Source organism: Aythya marila (assembly GCF_965140915.1).
Source record: "Aythya marila genome assembly, chromosome: 2".
NCBI classification, from domain to species: domain Eukaryota; kingdom Metazoa; phylum Chordata; class Aves; order Anseriformes; family Anatidae; genus Aythya; species Aythya marila.
The window spans coordinates 59,479,931-59,503,484 of NC_139043.1; the positions used below are offsets into that span (position 1 = coordinate 59,479,931).

Sequence of the window (23,554 nt, forward strand, 5' to 3'; positions counted from 1 at the left end):
AGTTTATAGATGATAGATATAGAAAGTCTGTGCTCATTGCAAGACCACATTCTAGTGGTCACTGTATCTCTCTTGTCGGTAAAATCCTAGAATTCTGTTTTGCTGCGGGGAAAGAAATCTTCGACAGTAATAAACAGCTGTATTGGGCAAAAATGCTTGATACAAAGACTTTGAAAGCAAGATGTGTTTTAAGATATTATATAAATAACGTTTTTTAGAGAACATGATTTCACTTATCAGATACTTGTTCTACATATACCAGTCAAATAATAAACAAACTTGCCAGTCGGGAAGATTTCTTTAAAAAGCTTCATTGATGGATGAATTCAGTTCTATGCTCTCTGTCATTAGCATATTTGTGCAAGTAATAACATCAAAAGCATCTCCCTATACAAAAAAGGAAGACTCTTGCATTTCTATAATGCATGCAGAAAAGTAATACCACAGATACAGATGGGCATATACATGCTAGGTTTCTTGCTATAAAATAAACCAATTGTTTTTCAGGAATTTCCTAGCATTTATGTGATTTAACGCCTGGGTTTTCTTTCTGTTGTTGTTTTGTTTGTTTTCATAGAATTGTAGAATGGTTTGTGTTGTAAGGGACCTTAAAAAATCATCTAATTCCAAACCCCTCTGCCATGGGCAGGGACACCTTCCACTAGACCAGGTTGCCCAAATCCAGCCTGGCCTTGAACTATTCCAGGGATTGGGCATCCACATCTTCTCTGGACAGTCTCTTCCAGTGCCTCACCACCCTCATAGTGAAGAATTTGTTCCTTATATCTAATCTAAACCTACCCTCTTTTAGTTTAAAGTCCTTTGTCCTATCACAACATTCCTTGATACATATCCTTCCACATCCTTCCTCTAAGATCCCCTTAAGCACTGGAAGGCCACAATACTGCTCACTGAAGATACTAGAGAAAGAAAGAGAGAGAGAGAGAGGGATTATATAAAAGATACTATTTACCTTTATATTTATGGTCTTGTTTCAGAATTCCCAATTCAGGTGAAGGGATGTACAAAAGGTATAAGCATATCAGATCAGTGTATGAAATACTGTCAGAAGCCAAAAGTTTCTTATAGGTCCCTGCTGACATAGCACTTAATAAGAAGACATTTCAGCAGCACTTGTGTTTAACACACAGAAAAAAAAAAAAAAAAAAAAAGGATTTTTTTTCCTCATTAAAAAATAACTGCACTCCATTGAAACCCATGCTGAAGTAAAAGTTATCATAATGCATTTATTTAACATCTAGATCCAGAATCAACAACAACCAGAATTTAAAGTCCACAGCTTCAGGTTCCTTATCGTTTTGACAGCACCCATAAGAGATTTCAAAGACACGTTCTTTTTAAACATTAATCACAGAAAAACCTAGCTTTTTGACCTAGGTTAGACCTAGATTATTGTTAAACATAATCACTCTAAAAGCATGGATCTTTCAAGAACCTGATTGTACCACAGTAATTGTCTAACTTCCCTGTAAAACATTACCACAAGAAGTACTTTTTTTTCAACACTATTTAAATTTTGTTCTTTTCTCATTTTTAATGACATTGACCTTTAAAGACTTACAAGTAAGGAATGGAAAGGAAAGGAAAACCAGGACAACAAGACATTCTCAGAGAGACTCAACTGTCAGTTGTATTTTTTCTTCATTTATTTTAACATGTTTTTTAATGGGATTGATCACACTGTGGTGTTGGGTTTTTTTACCCCATCATCTCATCCAAAAATATTTTTTCTGATTACATAAATGTTCTTGTTACAGTCTTGGGCCAACACCTCAGAGCCAATTTGTACTAAGGTAGTAGGGTTGTTTAAAAGAAAATAACTGTTTTCTGAATAACAGCTCAGAATAACGTTTCAGAATAACATGTATTCTACCTCAAAATATCAACTTACTTAATTTTAATTTACCCAAGTTTGGGGTTAATAAAAGCATTTATTTTGGAATTTGAGCGCCCATGCATGGAATTACTCTTTAATCACTTTTATATAAATCATTTAATAACAGGTATAAAATGAGATAATATCTATAAAAGCAAAAATACAAAAAAAAAAAAAAAAAAAAGTCCCCTTCACCATTTTGCTTTTTCAGCTGTGCACATAAGAAGTCAAACACCACAGATAATGCTTTGTTCACCAACATGCATCCAAATGCTCATTACCTTTCTTGGGTATGTCAATGAATGGCTCTAAATGATAAAGATGTGAACAGAGATGTAAATTTTGCAAAGAGAGAATACTCTTTTGCATGGCTAAAGTTGTCTTTACCAAGGGAAAAGATTCTAAAAACAACTGTGCTGACAAAGGAAGGTGAAATGAGAGTTACACCAACACCTAGCTTTAACTCTTACTACTTTCAGCATTTGATAAAATATTGAATAATAATCACAGAATCACAGAATACTAGGGATTGGAAAAGACCTTGAAAGATCATCTAGTCCAATCCCCCTGCCAGAGCAGGAACACCTAAATCATGTCACACAGGAATGCGTCCAGGTAGGTTTTGAAAGTCTTCAGAGAAGGAAGCTCTACAACCCTGCTGGGCAGCCTGTTCCAGAGTTCTGTCACCCTCACCATAAAAGTTTTGTCTCATATTTAAGTGGAACTTCCCACATTCCAGCTTACACTCATTGCCCCTTGTCCTGTCACTGGGTGTCACCAAGAAGGGCCTGGCTCCGTCCTCCTGACATTTGTTCTTTACATATTTATAAATGTTAATAAGGTCACTCCTCATTCTCCCCTTCTCCAAGCTAAAGAGACCCAGCTCCCTCAGCCTTTCCTCGTAAGGGAGATGCTCCATCCCCTTAATCATCCTTGTGGCTCTGCACTGGACTCTGTCAAGCAGTTCCCTGTCCTTCTTGAACTGAAGGGCCCAGAACTGGATGCAATATTCTAGATGTGGTCTCACCAGGGAGAGACCCCAAAGGGGGAGGAGAATCTCTCTCAATGTACTAACCACACTCCTTTTCTAATACACCCCAGGATGCTACTGGCTTTCTTGGCCACAAGGGCACAGTGCTGGCTCATGGTCATCTGGCTGTCCACCAGGAACCCCAGGTCCCTCTCTCCTTCACTGCTTTCCAGCAGGGCAGTCCCCAACTTACACTGATGTCTGGGGTTGTTCTTGCCCAGATGCAGAACTCTATACTTGTCCTCATTATATTTCATTATGTTTCTCCCTAACCACTTCGACTTGTCGAGGTCCCGCTGGATGGCAGCACAGCCTTCCAGCATGTCAGCCACTCCTCCCAGTTTAGTGTCATCAGCAAACTTGCTGATGGTGCACTCCATACCCTCGTCCAAGTCATCAATGAATATATTAAACAATACTGGTCCCAGTACCAACCCTTGAGGGACACCACTATAGGACATTCAGAAGAATCCATTAAAAAAAGACAAAAAGCAGTGGAACAAGGAATCAAGAAATAACAGAATGACTCAGAAAACTACTGGAAGTCCTTTAATAAAATTAGAAGTGAAAATATTAAGCAAAAATTGCTGTATTATAAAATACTATAAAATATTTTAAACAAATTTAAAAATACTAAATATATATAAAAAATAATTACTAAGAGTTAAATATATATTTAAAATATTTTTCTAAATTGCTTACTACATTTTCCAAATCTAGGCACAACATTTACAGATACAGATCAGTTTGATAAAGGGTTCAGTACTTACAAAATTTTCTGAAACAAATTAAAAATTCTATGTTAATTTAAGTGAGCATTTCCCCCATTCCAGATCTAATTTCAGTAGATATTAAAATGAGTGAAACCTTCCAAGTCTCATTCATTATCATTTAACGATATAAATTGAAAAGGACCTCTGGATGTCATCTGGTCCAACCTCCTGGTCATAGCCAGGCCAACTTAGAGCAGGTTGTGCAATAGGCACTGTACCATCTCTCAACTGTACTTACAGGTATTATGATTTAAAGAAACTAAGAGCATTGCAAACAAACGTACAATTGAATAAAGAAAAAAATAATGGAGCATTGTTATAGCTTTGATAAGTAGCACATACAGTCTTGACCTATATTTTAAAATGTACACCAAAATTCCTACATAATCATGTTCCCTGCTTCTACCAGAAGGTAGACATTAGCAAGTCAACATATAATTTCATCATGTATGCCTTGTAGCAATATCATTTTATTTTTATGAAGTATAAATCATTATACCAATGGTGCTTAAATGTTCAAACGCAACTTAAAAGTTCTCATTATTACTTGCATACTGTATAGTTGTCATGATAAAAACATCTTTGTCTTTACAAATTTGATGAGATTTCTCTTAAATGCACCCGTAGAAAATGCTGCATTTTCACACTTACTTTATTCTTGAAATCCCAGAAATAGAAGGCAGATTTCCCAGATTAAATTATTTAACCTGCACATGGATCAGGGCAATCCCAAGCACAGATACAGGCTGGGCAGAGAACAGATGGGCAGTTGTGGATGCCCCCACTGAAGCGTTCAAGGCCAGGTGGGATGGGGCTTTGAGCAACCTGGTCTAGTGGAATGTGTTCTTGCCCATGGCAGGGGGGTTGGAACTAGGTCATCTTTAAGGTCCTTTAAATGCAAACCATTCATTCTATGATACTTTGGTGATGCTTGATTATTTCACAACTTTGGGAAATTTTGTTCAAGACATTCAATCGCTCCAGTAGTTATATTGCCAAGTGCCGAGGCTCCCCTCCCAACACTTGGTTTCGCCATTTATTCTTGTCTATCTCCAACTTGCTACTACAACTGCTACTTACTATCTCTTGGAGATCATAAGCCTTGATAAACCTGTTTTCAAATAACATGGAGGTCCTTTTTACAAAATGAAAACCAAACATTGCTGTAGTAATTATAAGCATATCATATAAAACGGTCACTGTCAGAGCAGTAGAATACAGAAACTGTCAATGAAACCATTATTATTGTTGTCATAAATTGTACCTACTCATTTACTTTAATTCATGGTAAAATGGTGGGTTTTAGGTTCAAACATCTACACAACCAAAAGCTTCTTTTTTTTTAAAAAAAAAAAAAAACCTCCTACCTGAGATGACATGAGATTACAGTCAATGTGCAGTCCTTTCCCCGTCTTATACCTCTGAAGCAAACCAGCCATAATTGCTCCGCATGCATACAACCCAGTAGCAAGATCTGTCATGGCTACTCCTACTCTAACAGGCTCACCCTCCTAAAGAAAAAAAGAAAACACCTCAATTGAAACCAAAAGAAACAAACAAAAACAATTAAGAAAAGGCAACACATTACTTTCTTTATAGCACATTCTAAATAAGACTTGTCTTAAAAATTGTTTACATGGATCTGCATTGCAAGCAGCAAGAGATTAAGAGTATCTTTGAATGAACTGAAACAAAAATTACCCCTGAAAAAGATACTCTTGCAGTATCCACACAATTCCATACCTGAAGATGCTGTAAAGCCTGCAAATTACAAATGATTTTTATGCTACTTTTTTCCCTATTATCATCAATGCTTCCACTCATGAATACAAAGAGGAGAGATACTGTAAAGAAACAACAGAATGAAAGCCAAAGATCAAAAGATTTCCACAGTACATTGGCCCAGGTACATAACTCCTTGCATGGCAGAACCATAGCTCTTTGCTCTTCTGTCTTCTTAGTTTGAAAATATTTTGAAATATGAAAATAAATCAGTTTGAAAAATTTTTTGTGATAGTATGCATGCTCTTACTACTGTGAAATAGGTTAATTTAGTTGTGAGTTGTTTTTTTTTTAATCTCTGTCCTGTTGAACAAGGGATATTAAGATGCTTTAGATGAAGGACGAAGCTCCATACATACAGATAAGTCTTCCTTTGTTGGAAAAACTTCTCATCAAAGGTGGAGTTTCTGACAGCACACCACAGTACTTCTGTAGCTAACACTGTACTAGTTCCCCAAGCACAGTAAGGGCCTATACAATATCTTTACTTCAAACAAATGATTTTAAAGCAAAGCTCTTTCTCCCTACCCTAAAGTGACATTACTGTTCTAGTAGAAGAACAAAGTATATCCTCTGGTCAGTGAGAAAGTGGTTTAGGCCATGGCACTCATAGGCTGTGTTGAACTCCAGTTAGGGGCAGCCCCAGGATGTGTCCTTTGCTCATTTGAACACAAGATCCATTCCAATAAAGCAGACCCTTTCTTCTGACACTGTGCTTTGCTATTGTTCAGTCTTACCACCAGTTCACTCTTTTATTCTCAACTTTTGCTGTTTGCTAAATTCCTTATGATTTGTCAACACAATCTGTCCCCATGATAGCAACAACACATGGCTTTTTTTTTTTGTTGTTGTTACTTGACATAAGACAATTTCTCTTCCCAAATTTACATCAGAAATACAAAAATCCTCCTTTAGAAATTGAAATTGTTTTGAAATGACATGCTTAATAAAAGTATTCTATGTCCAGTAGTCTTTACAGATGGGAAATAACTGCTGAAGTTATGAACCAGCAATGGCTACATATTTTCAACAGATCTGAGCTGTATACCATGAGTACTCTTTTGTTGCAGTTTGTTTGTTTTTAAGTTGAAGAATGGCCCCTCTGGTACTGTAGATCCCAATCATGCTTTGCTGTTCTGTGCTCAGTAAAACAAAAATGCTTCTTCAGCAATAAAGAATGCTTACTACATAGGCTGCACCACCATAAAGATATCTAACATTCTGTGTAATGATCCACTTAGAGATCTAAAAGGAACTTGCATCCAAATTGTTTTTCATTTAATTATGTACAAGTTATTGCCCTAATGAGTTACTGAAATTTTCAAAAGAATATTCATCTGAGACTAATATATCTGAATATGTTAAAGTACAAACTTTCTGTTCATCAAACACAAAACTTGAATGTGGTGTTTGGCCAATAAAGTATCTATAAATTATGTCTTCCAGAACAATAAAAGTGTCATTAGTGTAAATTCAATCCTTTTAGCATATTTTAATTTATGTTAAAAAAATAAATAAAAAAAAAATCTGGCCTGCAGCATCAACTTTCAATTCAAAATGCATTTGTGGTACAGATTTACACAAAACAGGTTCCACTCTGTTGCTTGTGAGTTTTTATACATACTAGAATTTTGGATTTTACAGGTGTCATAACACTTCTAATACAGAGGTAGTCAAATATATTAGCTTAAACAAGCTACAACAGCTTGAATTCCATGCAAGTCCCCCTGTCTACACATGAAAATACAGTTTAAAGATAGCAATTCTACTCTACGCTGAATGCGCTTGGTTTAGTATGATCAGCAAAAACACTAGCACAAACTAGTATGATCAGCTACATCACTAGTGCAGAGTTTGTGCCTTTAATTATTATATTGCAAAAGACAGTTTGATTTCAAGTTTCAGAAGTTTGCTTGGAAATCTTTCAAAAATAGTCAGCACTATTTCAGTAACAGCTATTTCTTAGCAAAGTAAAAAGAAGTAAGACACAAAATTTCTTTATGATGGAATCTTCTCTCAGATCTTGAAAAATCATGTACAAAAGCACATGATCTTGTATTCTATAGTTTTATACTGTGTGCCAAATGTGATACTGTTGTGTATTTTTGGTACATTCCACTTTCGTATTATATTTTTTCTTCCTTCGCTATATCCTTAACAAAAAGGTAACTGAAAAAATACTCATTTTAGTCAAAAAATTTCTTCTTAGTTTCTTCCACTGTGATCTCTTTATTGCCTCAGAAAATAGTATTATATTATATTGCAGGGAAAAAGAATGTTACAAACCATCAATTTTGTCACAGAAGAAGTTTTACTCAAACCCCTGTGATGGTAATATATAGATTTCATGGAATACTATTTAGAATTTACTAACTGGAGGCATGGCTGCTCAGTACCCAAGAAAGTTAAGTGATCTGAAACAGTAAACTTCTTTCTTAGACATTATATCAGCAGCCAGGTGGCTGGAATAAAGTCAAACTCACGATATGGAATGTCTCTAAAATAAAATTCATGTAGCTATAAATTCTATCCATTTTTAAAATGTCAGATATAGAACATAACTTTTAGTATCCCATTATTAAAATGCTTCATGAGGAGCTCTAAATATGTATTAATACATGGTAAAACTAAGCCCCTTGGTGATGTATGCAGATGTTTTGTTTCTGCTGCTCAACCTCAGAGTATGTCTACTACAGCTAAGACCTCTAAGACTGTCCTGTAAGCAAACTGAACAGCTTGTTTACGAAAAGAAAGTTTCCACAGAGCACCGTTATACTGATGTTATTGTGCTGATTATGAATAGCTACACCACAAGGCAATACAAAAACATTATCTGTTGGTTTTTTTTCACCAGTTCACAAGACTAACATTTTTAATTTACTGTAAGGAACAAAATAAAACCATCTAGTTTACTGGGGTGTGCTTCAGATCATTGTGTTATTTTCAGTATACAAATTCACATTATCTAGTCAACAAACAACATTTTAATAAAGTACAAATCACAGAAGTGAGCAAAATTCTTTTTTCTTCTTTTGCCATTTCTCTACGTGCTGACTGAAATAAACTTTTTCTTCACTTTTCAGAGCTGGCAGTGTTTAAATTTCAACAAAATCAGACACACGTGTAAATATAGAACATGGGAATTTTACTTTAAAATAACACTTTAAAAACTAAAATTTTAAGCAAGCATACAGTGTGATTTTAAAAATATTTTGGTCATTTTTCACCACAACAAAAGACACACTTGAATCTTTGGAGCTGTTGACTATTTAAGTATTTAAGTATTTGAAACAAAATTGTCCATCTATACATCAGAAAATGCTTTTTAGAAACTGGTAAAATACACGACCAATTTCAAATGAAGAAAAATAAGAAGCAATTTTTAGCATGTTTATTTTAATCATGCAAGAGAATGACTGAGTTTGAATGAATTGTTAAAAGTTCCCAGTGAATAGATGAAACTGTTACCAACAATGATTAAATGACTCTTGATTACATTGCCTCAAGTCCTGGTGAGGTGATGCAAACATCTGGATTCCCAGTGTAGGTCTTAACACAACCTTTTAATTAAAACCATCTTCATAAATACCATGGAGGAATACTGCTCTCATAAAACTTATATTTTCTGTCATTTACAAATTTAAAAACCTTACAAGAGTCTTGTGTTTTGTTTTTTTGTTTTGTTTTGCTTTTCTCCCCTCAACATTTTTAACACACTCTCCATACCCTTTTATTTAGCTGGTACTAATAACATTTGCCCTTTTCTAACAATTTATACTTCTACCTAACCTTGTTCAGTCCATTTTGAAGTGGGCATGAAGTTTCTGGCATTGTATTAGAAAGCAGTGAACTCTAGAATTACTGTGCTCAGTCATTGGTTAATATATATGCACTTTACACATCTGAAGGGAAGTATCTGTGAGGAGTACGTTCAACAATATTTTCTTGTGTTTTGAGATGGAACACTCTATGAGTATCTAGCATTAACATAGCAGCAATGGGTGGTCTTAGGACACTAGGCATGAGATATTTCAGCTTCCTCAGTCAAATAATGCTCCACCTCAGAAAGATGACTGGTAACAATAGTAGTCTGGAGCACAGCATTCTGCTGTTTTGCCATTGTTCTCATGAGAAAACAAATCTACTAGCAGAATATCAGTCCTACAGTAATGTCTAGATCATCTGTGGTCAGCTTTCAACAACCCACTCAATAAATATGAATATCTGACACTAAGTACAGAAACTTGATGAGCTTCTTGTTTATTTAGGGCATGCAAGTGTCATACTGCAAAGATCCGCACTGCTGGTTCCAGACTATCAGGAACATAGAGAACTATCTAGTATTTATGACACAGAGAACAGACGTGTAGTACTACCTCACTTAAGAAATAACATTTGGAGACGACATTGCCTGCATCTTTAGGTGATTCAAAATGGCTTAAGTAAATGCCTATTTCACTGGCATTTTTCTCTGAGGTAAAGACACACATTCAATGTATTCCTGGAATCCAGATACCAAGTTAAGCTACCTCTGTAATGCTTCCTGCACTGCTGCAGCTAACAAAGATCTTGGATATCAGTGGGAATAGCAGCACATAAAGCTTTTCCAGAGCCACTAGTGACATGTCTCTGGGTATTTTCAGGCAGGATGACTGAAAAGATACTTTGCCAGAGTTATCTGTGTGGCTTCACAATTCCCTCTTTTAAGGGGCTGGTGTATTCACTATATAAAAGCACAAGTAAGGCTTCCTATACAAGTATGGTTCCACTATCCAGGAGTCAACAATGTGTTTATTATAGCTCTTGAAGTGTCTGCAAGCCGCTTAACAAGTTACCATAAGTTATTGATAACTCATTCACCAAAAATTTAGGACACTGTTTTTCTTCCATTTTCTTCTTCTCAGGCCTTGGCATTGGGTTTGTGAGCATGGCGTGAGATACCTCAAGGGCATAAGTACTATCATTTTATTAGATTCACAGAAATAAGGCCTCTTGATGGATTGTGGAGGGCATACATAACGTATGTTAGCATAGACTAGCTTACTCCATACACTAGTCACTATAGGGTATGCCAAAGATTCTATTAAATTTAAAAGTTGATCGCTGTACCTCATGCCCTGTGATATGCATGAGACCAGAAACAGCAGCTGCAATTGAGTCATATCCACCTCTCTGAACCATTGGACCAGTCTGACCATAACCTAAAACAGAAAGAGAGCAAATAGTAATTCAATCAAGGACAAGTACAACACTTATTATTTTAGAATGAAAAGAAATGGAACCAATTAATATTTCTCATCAGCTTCTGTTCACAAGTTGTCCAGACTGTACAACCAACAAATGTTACTGTATTCTACTTATTCCTGCACATTTTTACGAGTAAGTGGCTGTTTTAATCATGTGTTTGATGAGGAGGAGTTTGATCCTAATTCTAGATAGATTTCCTATCTCCTCTTTACTTCATTATGATCTTTCAACAACTATTGAAAAACCTTCATTGAGGAGATCTTCCTACATCAGGAAGATCCAGCTGAAGAAGTTACCAAATCCAGGTATCAGCTCTGTCTTCCTTCCAGGAATTACCACCTCTCAGTCTAATAATTTTAGATTGAAATTGGAGACTGTAAATGCACTGTGCCTGTACAATGCAATGACACGGTGGTCAAAGCACCATGGCTGGTTTCTTTTTGCTCTTCCTTTTATGGAAGTAGTGAACATCAGCACAGAGGGCAGAAGTCAACAGGGAATCAAAAAATGTTTGATTCCTACTATTTAAACTAATAGAAATTCTCAGAGCCTTTAGAAGTCAAAGATTTAAGTTTCTCCTCCTTAAAGAGGTAACAAATTCAAAAGCTACTCTCATGCTTTCTTTTATCTTTTCAGAAAGGGTAATTAGAGTATTTCTAGAGTATATCTGCTAGAGAAATACCCTAATTACAGGAGCAAACTGTTAGGAACTATATGTTACAGACAAGAATTCTAGTTTGGCTGGCACTTTTAGTGCGATGTTTCTATATCACTCTCAGCTGTGAGAACAGTATTAAAATAAAAATATATCATCATGTACTGGCAAGATAAAAATTTCTCATTCTCCCAGAATGATCTTCTAGGAGCCTGTTTAGTAGATGTGACAGTCAAGATTGACTTTATTGATTACAGCACAAAATGAAAAGTCACAATGTATTGGGATAATCTTCTTCAAGTCCTCCATTTGGACCAATGTTATGTACAAAATTCACACGACTCCTAATGTACAGTGCAAGAGAATAATAATCACTTCTGAACTGCAGTTAAAGTATTTTACTACCTCGGTATTTAGTAAATAATACAAAGAAAAACAATATCCAACAAACACACCAATTCTCCCCATTGTACTACAGAATATCCTAATTTCGTGCTAGGACATTTTTTCTGGGAGACATCGGATCTCAGTTGTTCAAGGCTGTGAAGGAACTCAGCTTCTGCACTCAGTATTACAAGGGATATCAGGATACTACAGCCAACACAGACTTCATCAATGTAGCCTTAAAACAAATATTTCAGAAGAAAGGATTCACACTTCTCTTATGGTCAAATCTATATATTATTGACTTCACTAATCAAAAGAGGGAAGAAAAAATTGCCAGTTTACTCACTCTTATTAAAAATTGTTTCTCTGGCACTGGCTAATGGGAAGATCCTAAAGAGCAGCTAGTGACCTTTCCTTTTATACCTACACACTCAAGTTTACAAAAAGTAACAGTGTGCTGATTTGCAAGCATAACAGGATTTGCAAATAAAATATTGAACCCACCCCAAAATGCTCTGAATAGCTCCAAGCATATACCATTATCTCATTGAGATGAACTGTAGCATTAAAATCATTTAAATATGTGTGGGCCCACTTCAAAAACAAAATCTTGCTCAATAAAAAATATACTCAAAACAACTTTAATTGAATAGTGAAAAGCATATTGAAGTAAGTGAGAAATTATGCTCTCACCTCAATTATTAACAAAGAAAAGACATCTCAACACATCTGCTCACAAAAACGTTTTCATAAACAGAAAACATCTGATAATTAAACATTTAGTATGTAGACAGAAAAACTATAAAGTTTTTGCAATGCTCTTCTGGCAATGACAGACACCCATCCCTTAAACACTAAATTCAGAAAAGGTGACAGGCATTTCACACATTTTTCTAGTGGTATTTTAGAAATGTAGATTTTAAGTTCTTTTCCACACATGACAACAGCCTGGTTTCAAGACACATTATTATTATTATTATTATTATTTGATGTCTTTCTGATTAAGATCACAGGTTGTAAAGGTGTGTCTGATTGGTTTTCAAAGGTCATAATAAAGTTAAAAGGGAAAAAATACTTTATTCTGGTTTTAATTTAAAGTCTAAGTTGACAATGATACTGTTGGAGCAAAAATCTACTGTCATCGTAGATAGGTTGGCCCAGAAATGCCTGGAATAAAAGGAAGCCATCTAACTGAAAAAGGTTTATTTGTGAAAATGAATTATCTCATTATCAAAAAAAAAAAAAGCTGAACATTACTATTTGAGTACACAGGTCACAGGTCAATGGAACAATGCAGTGCAGATGTTTTAGAAAAAAAAACTAGGAATACAAATACATAAAGCTTGAAGGAGAGCACACACTTTCAATCAGCTGAACTGATCACAAGACACGGTAACCCCCAGATGGATCTCCAAGTGCTTCCTAAGAATTGCCATTTTCAAAGCATATACCTGCATAGCAAGCATTTGAAACCAGCAGAGCACAAACTGCAAATGTCCACAAAAGGACTATGTGTTTATTCAGCAAAATCACTTCCATCTACATCTTCCTAGAGCTGTGTTAAGCCTTCAGCCATGTCTACCTTCTGCATACAAAAGACTACCTTAAAATGAACAGAACGTGAGACAAGTATGAAAGAACAAATTGTGCTGGCTACCTTGTGTCAGCTTAAAGGAAACAAAAGCCTTTATGGAAAGTATTTACAAAGCAAATGCGATAGCCTTGCACAGGCAATCCTGTATCCCTTGTGATACATAAGTCAAGAATGGAAAAGTGGCCTTAGAGGATATATTTTGCATCCAGTTTTTCAGAACTTCCCATGTAGCTGAAGACAAACTTGCAGTTGAAATATGACAGAGAAAATATCCTAATATCCTCAACTGAAGATTGCCACCCATTTCTTTTTATTAGTATGCAGCATCATAACATACATTGTATGAATATTCAAAATGAGACACACTTAATATGATGTAAAGGATACATCTTTTTTCCCACTATCTTCCACTCACTGACACATACACACACACACACCAAATCTGGAGGCATATTACAATTACAGTTGCATAAACTAATGCATGAGATGAAAAAGCAACTAAGATGGAATAATAATGCAGCTCACAGCTGTTCTAAAACACCTGCAGTTGCTTGAAGATCAAACCTTCAATATAGTGCAACAAGAGAAAGCTCAAGATGCCTAAAAAATATTTATGTAGCAAAACTGGAAGATAATTACATCAAAATAAACACTAAATTACTCAGAAATTAAGGTTCTCATCTCTCATTGGGGACATTACAGAAGTAGTAACTTTATGCAGTGCACTAATTGCAACTGATTGCAGATTTATTTGGTAAAGTGAGTCTCAGCAAATTTCCCACAAACATTGGCAATATACATCCATCCAGTTAGAGCTAGAGGTGAGACTGCTGCTATTATCTGACTAAATTATACAATTGTTAATACATTGCAACAATTGCTGACAAATGGAAAGACTATTTCTTTTCCCTGGATTTTTCTAGTCAGATCAGAGAGAACTAATAAAATAAAGGCACTCTTTATTGGGAAAAAAAACTTAGCTGCTCCCTCAGAGTTGGAGCAACATTCCTGCTCTGATGAAACGGGGCCAATTAGTGTGAAACAGAAGTCACCTCTGACACCATAAAGGTAATCATTTCTGTGACTAGTGTACGAGTGCCATGTGATGGCTCTCAAGCTTTGAAACATACCGCAGGAAAAAGTGATAATATTTACAGGCATCATATGAGGTTATTTTTTTCCCAAACTTTCCAATGTCATAACAAACGACTGCTAGTTTATCCACTTAAATACAATCAAAATTGTTAGAATATATTCATCACATGAGACACACTCTGCTTTGGAATCCACCCTAAATAATTCTGTTCTGGGACAGAAATAAATATTATGAAGTGAGAAAGGTCAGGATGAAGATTAGGAAAAATGCAATAACGGTAAAAGCTGTTAGACTGCACAAAAGTATTATTAGTAAAGCTGCCAAATGCCAGATGCTCAAAAATGTCACATTAAATTTAAAAATGCTAGCAAAAACTGTGTCCAAAAGGAACTCTGTTAGAAAAACAGACTAATGTATCTTCCCAGGTTTAGCTTTATAATACCATGTCAGCCACAACATAGCTTTAATTCATTTTTGCCAGATGACAGTGGGATTTTTAGCTACATTTATGGCAGGCATTCTTCATAAATTTTAAGAAAGCAGGCAAACCAAATAAACAACTATGTCCCAGACGCACTTCCATGTGTCTGTAGATCTCATGCTATTCCAAGTCGTGTTCTGAACATGCATTTGGACACTCCGTTTGCTTACTTAGGAGTTACTGATGATATGATGACAGAATTCCTAACATGTGTATAAAAACAGTTCAACTAGGAGCCGCATGCAAGCATCTGGGATAAACAGACTCCAGTGTGTTACAGTATCATCACTTAAATGACAATCACCTTAAATATATATATATATATATTTTATGTGAGTAACCTTTGATTCGTTTGGGATTTTTACAAGGGTTAACAAAAAATACTTCTTCATTTCTGATGTTGTTGTACAATTGATACATATTTGATTATTTTTTAACACTTTTCCCAGGGTACTGGTCACTTAAACAGTGTGCACCTTCCAAAAAGCAACAGAGAAAGAAGTTTAAAAAAATAATAATGCATAACTAAAAGCACAAAAACTGGAAGGGAAAAAAAGCACTAGTGCAACACACTCATTTCTTTAATACCATTTGCTTTCAAGCTAATGATGGCCTAGCAATTAACTGCTATGGGAAAGTCCAAATATGCTACTCCGTTTCATAAAAAGAATTGTCAGCATTTCTCATGATGACCTTTGTCCAAAATATTTGAATCATACGCTAGAGAAAACCAAAAGCCATTAATTCTGCACTTCTTCATGATTAGATAGCATGATAAAACTTTATAAGACAAAATATAAAACACATTGTACTAAAAGGAGAGAAAAAACAACACGGAGACATGCTGTCAACACAGACCAATTCCCTGTAGCTCAATTCCCACATGACAAATGACATTATAAAGTCAGCCTGTATAGGATATTCTGAGCAAAACAGAGAAAAATATGTTCAACATCGGCATTTCTACAAATGGGGACTAAACATTGTCACAAATTCAATCCAGATAGATGGCTATCCCTGCTGAATAACAAATTAATGAGAAACACCTTTTGACTTGTTCTATTGCCAAAAGAAAACATTCAATTAAAGACAGCTTACATCTTTACTTAATAAAGATTAATGAAACAAGCAGAAGAACACAAGCAATTCCCTATAATGAGAAAAGCCAAAATCTAACAGACGCATTATATGAAACTTTGCAATGTCAGAGCTGCCAAAGACGTTTGCAGAACAAGTAACAACTTGGAAAATGCTTGCCATGTGTTGGTCAGAAGGAAAGGAAGTACAACTTCCTGGGCAGGCAAGCTTACAGGAGATCAGAACTGATATGAAAAAGGTGAAGTCAGAGCAAACTGTCAGGAGAGATGAAAGGAGTAAAAAATAAACTCAAGTCAGCAAGTATAAAATCTGAACAAAATCTGATAAATACGTTTCATTTCCCCGTTGATGACTGTGAATGTGTACAGTATACCAATTACTTTATTGCTTTTACACATGCAGATTTAAACGTTCTAGTCCTGTATTAAACAATGTCACGTGTTATAAGTTGGAAGGCACAGATAAAATGATTAAATCGAATTCAGAACTTTCTGCTAGGATTTAGCTACTGAAAGATGAGAAGGGGACAAACATTAGCCTCTGCCAGTTGTCCAACTCCATTCAGTTTTCATGTGATCCAGGTACCCAGCCTCACTCAACTCCTCTGAAAACACCAACCACGTTTCTGGGACACAGCCACAGACAGTTTCAAACAATGCAAGTCTGGTTTTCAACAGGCTTGTAATCAGGTCTGCAAATTCCTGGGATGTGTTTTCTAGTCCTTCAACATGCCAAACAAGCCAAGAGAAAGCAGTTGTTGCCTCCCATAACCTAAACTGTAATCACCTAGAGGATGCTCTTATTGCTTTTATTTTTGTAACCACGTCAGCTGAAATTTGACATACTCTGAATTTCAAGGCAGAAGAGGCTTCCCAATCTATGTAGAAGCACTCTTCTACATGACCTTGAGAATCAAGTGAAACTCAGTGCCTATTTTCTGAAACCAAAATTTCAATTAAGCTTAAGCTCTTAAAAGACACTTGGATTAAGTATTCAAACTCCCCCTCACAAGGAGACTCAGACAAACCTAAATTCCCCACCATTGTTTTGGGTTAATAGAAATATTCCTAGCTACATGCTCATAAAGGTAACAACTCACTCCTTGCATCCTGCTTGATACAGATACAGTTGATCTTATGACTCCAAATACTTACATTGTAAAAGCTAATTTTAAAATAGTAAAGTCTACTCTGAGCTCTGAGTGTCATAACACTTCCACAGAAACAAGCTAAATCCTGATGTGAACTAAATCTATGAACCTCTGTGTTGTCCCACCTGCTTCGCTTTTAGTCCTCCTCACCCCACCCACCCGTCTCTACCTTGTTATTACCTACCAAGGTATGGGAAGGAACATTTGGGACAAACCCCTGGCTAATGTTGGGAATAAACCAAGAGAAAGAATTTTTCCAACAGAAAGATGTCATATTTCAGCTCAACAGATACAAACAGTCTTGCTGTTTCTGTAGTGAAAAAATGTATAAAACTAAAGAGTAGCTGTGGAGTACATTTTCCATGAACATTTATAATGCCGTGGGCAAGCAGTACAGTGTCAGAGAGCTATCAACACTGAAGCAACAGACACACAGTAATTGATAAGTACATGACTATCCCATGACTGTGAAAGAATTTTAAAGTAACTACTTAATTACACTATTATTTCTCACCTGAATCAGCCAACATTCTTTCTAAAGTAGTTGTGGTCTCAAGAGACCTTCACTTGGTGTGATTGCTTATACTTTTGTGCAGCCACATCCATTGGAAGAAACAAACCTTGACTGAGTACTTCACTGCACCCGTCTCTGGACATACATGCGAGTTTGTGTGCTATAACTATGAACTCACCCTCTAAGTTCAAATACAGTTATACAGTTCCTCACAGGACATTAATTATTACAAGTTGAAGCTAGAAAAGCAAGTCAAACTCAAAATCAGTATGAGTTTGTTTTTTTTTTTTTTTTTTCAAACACTTCTTCAAAACTTCCCAAAGCAAACCTCTAAAAATTAGTTTCTAAAGATTTAATTTCCGAAGAGGATTAGGTTATATGTAATACACTATGTTCTTAAAATTCCAGGCTTTTCTTCCAACAGAATAACTTCACTGTTTTTTGTTTGAGTCAGATTATAGCTTTACATACATTTTACTTGCATAAAAATAAGCTTAATCCTTTCTTAGTTCAAAGAAGGAGCATCTCCCTCTCTGATTTCTGACATCACAAATATAAAATATAAAAAATAAATATAATTTGAAGTCTTCATACTTTTTTTTTTTTTTTTTTTAAACGTAGTGAAAGTGTAAACCCCAGCTTAAAGTTTAAATGAACTGCTCTGGAAGATCAGATGGAGGCAAAAGGATCCAGTAACATATATGTACACTAGAGCCTACATGAACAAAATTTGAAAGAGCCTTTTCTTGGAAATACATATGAAAGTAAGCTGTACTATTTTTAATGATAGCAGATTCCTTGATTAAACTACTTCTCATTACATACAATAGTTACTGATCATTTACAGGAATTTAACACGCAAACAAAAAGTAAATGCACATGGTTACTTAAAACAGCTAAACTGATTAATTCAACAACTCATTATTTATTGCCTAACTTGAATATTTTTCTAACAATAGATTTTTCCAGTTGCCACCCAAGGAAGAGTCATATGTGAAAAGAATCTTTGCCTTCACAGAGTAAGTATCTGCAGGGGAAGACTGCGCAACCTAGTGTTGTTGTATTTTTTTCCCTATAAAGATTTTCTTAACACAGGTAACATCTAATCAAGTTCTCTGGCCCACATCTCATTGATGAGAAACACCTTCAAAACAAATGATATACAACATACAACAGGATACCAGAAAAAGATTGTCCCAACAGCTGAACAAACCTTTAGTTAGACAACACTAACCATCTTGAGATATCACCTTATGAAGTTTTTCAAAACTGCAATGAAGTTAATTCAAGAGAAATAAAAAAAAAATCTGACTATCATACATCATATTATCTGAGCAGGTACATAATAGCAGTATTTAAAGGGGGCCTACAAGAAAGCTGGGGAGAGACCCTTCCTCAGGGAGCGTTGTGACAGAACAAAGTGTAATAATTTTAAACTAAAAAAGGATAGGTTTAGATTAGATGTAAGGAATAAATTCTTCACTATGAAGGTGGTGAGGCCCTGGAACAGGTTGTCCAGAGAAGCTGTGGATACCCCATCCCTGAAAGTGTTCAAGGCCATGTTGGATGGGGCTTTGGGCAACTTGGTCTGGTGGGTGGCATCCTTATTCATGGCAGGAGGGTTATAACTGGATGATCTTAAGGTCCCTTCCAACCCAAACCATTCCATGATTCTATACCTGATAGCCTGTCTTGCCATACAAAGAATATAGCTTTATGTAAGCAAGCATCTGGTAATTGTAGCTCCACTGAATTCTTATGAAAGATGTACTGTCTTAGAAGTTAAAATTTTTTTCTTCCCGACCCCAGCCATTCTCCATTTGAAAAGATGGTCATGGTTCACTGCAAGACACAACCACAATGTACCTGCATTCTGACTTTGCAGTATCCATAACGACTCTACTCCAGTGCAAGAAAGCCTTCTATCTACGAGGGTGCTTTTCTTAACTTTAATATGAGTCTTTTTTATTTACATTTAAACAATCACTTCTTGTCCTATGCGTCACAAGCAGATTATTCTCCCATAAGTAAAAGTCTTGTAAAGAGGACTGTTTTGCACAGTTCTGTTCTCATTACCCTTACATTGCAGTAAAATCTACAACTTCTAATGACAAAGTTTTCTGTACAAGACAACTTGCAGATCAGTGGGTTTCGGCCAACTCTGACATAAACACAGGGATACAGAATGCTTTTAATGTTCAAGCACATGGAAAAGTGCCAGATACTGCCACCATTTCAGTTTCTGTAAATGACAAAATACAGGCTATTTTTCAACAGTTTGCGTCTTTTACACCCAAAACTGTTTTCTTTTTCTTTTTTAGCTACTGGCAAAGGGATTTATTTTATCACAGTATTTTAAAAACAGAAGTAATGAAGACCATATGCATACTAGGAAACATTTTTGGGTCAACATCAGCTACTGACAGTCTTCCTACCAATCTAATAATACCCGCAGAAAATACAGTAAAGTCCAACAACAAAAACATGGGAACTTTGTATCATCTTAGTAAGTCATACCGATCCATTATTTTGCTGAAATCTCAAAGCCTCAACATTTTAAACAGTAAAAGAAACAAAAATGCTGCAACTCTCATATAGAAAGTCTATCATGAAAAAAAAAAAAGGCAGAAAAGAGGGCTACAAGACATGACTATCTCCTAAAATGAACTTCTTTGGAAACCAGATGAGAGATCTTTTTAGTAATAACAAAAAATGCTTGGTGATCTTTGCTTGGGTCTTCTCTCTAGAATATTAGAACTCAAGAACAATAAGCACAGCTTTACAAAAGCCTACTGCATGGCTTCTGAAGCTGCCTAAAATCTTCCAGCTTCATTTCTGTTAATTTAGCTAGGCATCAGCCCAAGTATAATAGCTACTGAAAAATAAACATTAAACCATCAGTAAGTGTCTCCACAATTGTACTGCGTTGCTATGTTGTTCATACCCAGGATTTCAGTGCCTAATCTGGTTTCATTCACTGTAAACTAACCCAGTGTCAAACCTTACAACTCACAGGCTGTCTTCTCTGGTATTCTTCATTAGGACAGAGTCCAAAATCCTGAAGTTTCAGATTTTATACAAAATACTGCTAATTTTAGGGTGCTTACATTTAGATGAAAGAACAAGCAATGAGCATGAAGTCATAAAAAAACCACTACTTCCATGCATAGCTGAAAGTCAATACTAAGCTTTAAAGCATGGAAGAATTATGACTTGTTCAGTAAACTTTGTATATATTTCTCATACTGAACAAGGAACAGGAACACAAGAGCATTTCAGAACTGCACTCAGTTTCAACAATTTCTCTAAACTCACAGTATTTTGGACATTCAGGCTACGTGTGATTGGAGAAACAGTAGCAGAAAAAAACAGCACGGCTTTTCAGCTAAGATGCTTAATGCAAGCACAAAAGGTTAGCTCAATCACTTACAGCAAAAATACATGCACCCTAGCTGCTGCTGGTGTGCTGGTGACAGAAGCACGCAAACTCAAAGACTTAGAGGCACTCAGCTAAGCCTACCTTCACATCAGATCTGAACCACACAAGGACACCAAGATGCATATCAGATCTTAATCACACAAGGATACCAATCCCACCAACAGAGAGGGGGGCCTGTAAGCTCCCATCAGTTTCTCAGAAACCTTTGTTTCAATGTCTCCTGTCAGCTTCCAACCTTTTCTTATTAGTTTGTATTACTGATATATTTTGGAAGTTTGATCTGTGTCTATGCTAGAGCCCTTCATTACTCTAATGATAACATTACACCATATACTGGCAAAGCACTGCTTATGCAAATACAGCTTTCCAGGACAAATTATGTTTTATACTACAATGTAAAACCACTTACAGAAATGCAATTCTGAGCAGATCAATTTTACCAGTAAAAGAAAAACTTTTGCCAATATAATAGCATTTTTGCTAATGGCTTCTGCCAAAACAGCTAAACCAGTCAATGTTCACACCTCTTCACATTCTAACCAGCACAGCTGTGCTGACAGAAGCCTGTTGTATAGAAAACAGCCTCACACTCAGTTCCAAGAAGTTTGTCAACCAGCTGAATGTTACAGAAGCCTCCCCACTTTGAATGTGTCTGTTAGCTGTTTGCAAAATTATTATATTGGGAATTCAGGAATAAAAAAAAAAATAAAATAAATTTAAAAAGTAGATAAATCCAACAATAATTTAAGTAGGAAAATTAGCCTTTGGTCCTATATCCTAACAACTAATGTGGTTAAAATTAGTCCTGCACAAGGTGACATCATTAAAGTTTGCTTTTATTCTGAAATACTCTTAAAACGCACCTTTGGGATATTCATATTTTAATCACCCCTGACTGGAGTGGACAGTTTTTCTGTATAACAGGTCAAAAAGCATTGTTGCCATCACCACTACAAATAGACTCCAGAAGTCAAGCCCATTTTGCTTTTCCTCCAATTAAGAGGTAACCAGCTAAATTGCTCTGCAATGTCTGTCAGGCCCGATTAGTTCACATTTTACTCTGCAGTCTTTTGGAAGCTCATGTTCTCCAAATTGTTTTTAAAAGTGCTGCTAGGGGGACTTTTTAGTCCTGCAATTGGTATTTTGAGCAACAATATTGGTTCCATCAATAATGCTCCAGAGGGACAGGAACAGAACGAGCACAGAGAATCTGTCCTCATGCTGTCTGAGCTATGTTGATGGGTATGAAAGTTTAGCTGTTGTCCAAAAAGCATGGGATAGCACAGGAATATAAGAATAAATGTACTAGATCAGACTCAAGACCCAGCTATCTACATGTTCTGTCTCAGAAGGGGAGAAAAACAGATGCCGATATGAAGAGGATAAGCCTATCTAATATTTTTCCTGAGTACTCTCCCAGCTTCCAACAGTTTGCAGCTGACAGACTTCCTGAATAAGCAGATATAGTTTTAAATTTTTTATACGGTTCATCTTCAGAGCATGATACAACTGAGTGGTAAAGTTATATGACAATTCCCAAATCAACTGTTTAGGGGTAACGCATACAGAAAGCCTTTACAAGTTTAAGGTGCTTAGATTAAAAAGACACTTCCAACTTAATTACAACATGAACAAGACCAAAAAAAAAAAATTGTGAGGATTTTGAACAACTTTACAATATTATAACCAGCAGTCCCAAGAATTCAAATCCTATTAATCAAGCTTCTAAAACAAACGAACCTTAAAAGAGAAAAAATATTATTTATTTAAAATAACAAAGCAATCCCATTGTTTGTCATCCATTTGTAAACCCTTGATTACCAGTGGGGTCACTGTTTCCCAGTCTTCCTCAGAGTGATCAGGATTACTACTTTTTTTCATTAAAAAACCTCCATATCAAGAAAAAGCACCAAATATAACACTAAATCCAACATGGAAAAAATTATTGTGCCTAACACACAGAACTTTTTTATTTGCATCCAAAAAAGTAGTTTGTGAATATATCACCTGGGATATAAAACAGACAATAGGGAAGATTTAGGTGGTCTTCTTAAGGAACAGAAATCAAATCAAGTATATAGCACCAGTAAGAATGACCCACTCACATAGCTGTATATCAGTAGGATAATAATTAACACTAATGGCTGGGAAAAGAAATTAAAAGCTCCCACTGGCCCCCATAACTCATTTCTGAATAAAGCAGTCAACTGCTAGAAGGTCTTCTGTTTTCATTCCTACTAAATAACAATATTTGCTTTATTTTATTAATAAATAAATTTACACAAACTAAGTTTCATGTGGTTAGGACTGCAGCTTATTACATATATTAAGTGTTTTACTTTGGGAAGAAATTATGGCCACGCAGAGTGCCAGCCCTGAGGCAGCAGAATTCTGGAACAGAGTTTGTGACA

At 35.8% G+C, this 23,554-nt stretch overlaps 1 protein-coding gene across 7 annotated transcripts in view; it reads right to left on the reverse strand.

The window, feature by feature from the left end:
• The window catches only part of SUGCT (succinyl-CoA:glutarate-CoA transferase), a 318,199-nt gene that overhangs the window by 266,661 nt on the left and 27,984 nt on the right, over positions 1-23,554 (reverse strand). For all 7 annotated transcript variants that reach the window (XM_082753552.1, XM_082753553.1, XM_082753549.1 and 4 more), the window contains 2 exons: positions 10,592-10,683; positions 5,068-5,211 (listed from right to left, as the gene is read on the reverse strand). In XM_082753552.1, the coding sequence (XP_082609678.1) occupies positions 5,068-5,211; positions 10,592-10,683 (236 nt within the window). The remainder of the gene's footprint in view (positions 1-5,067; positions 5,212-10,591; positions 10,684-23,554) is intronic.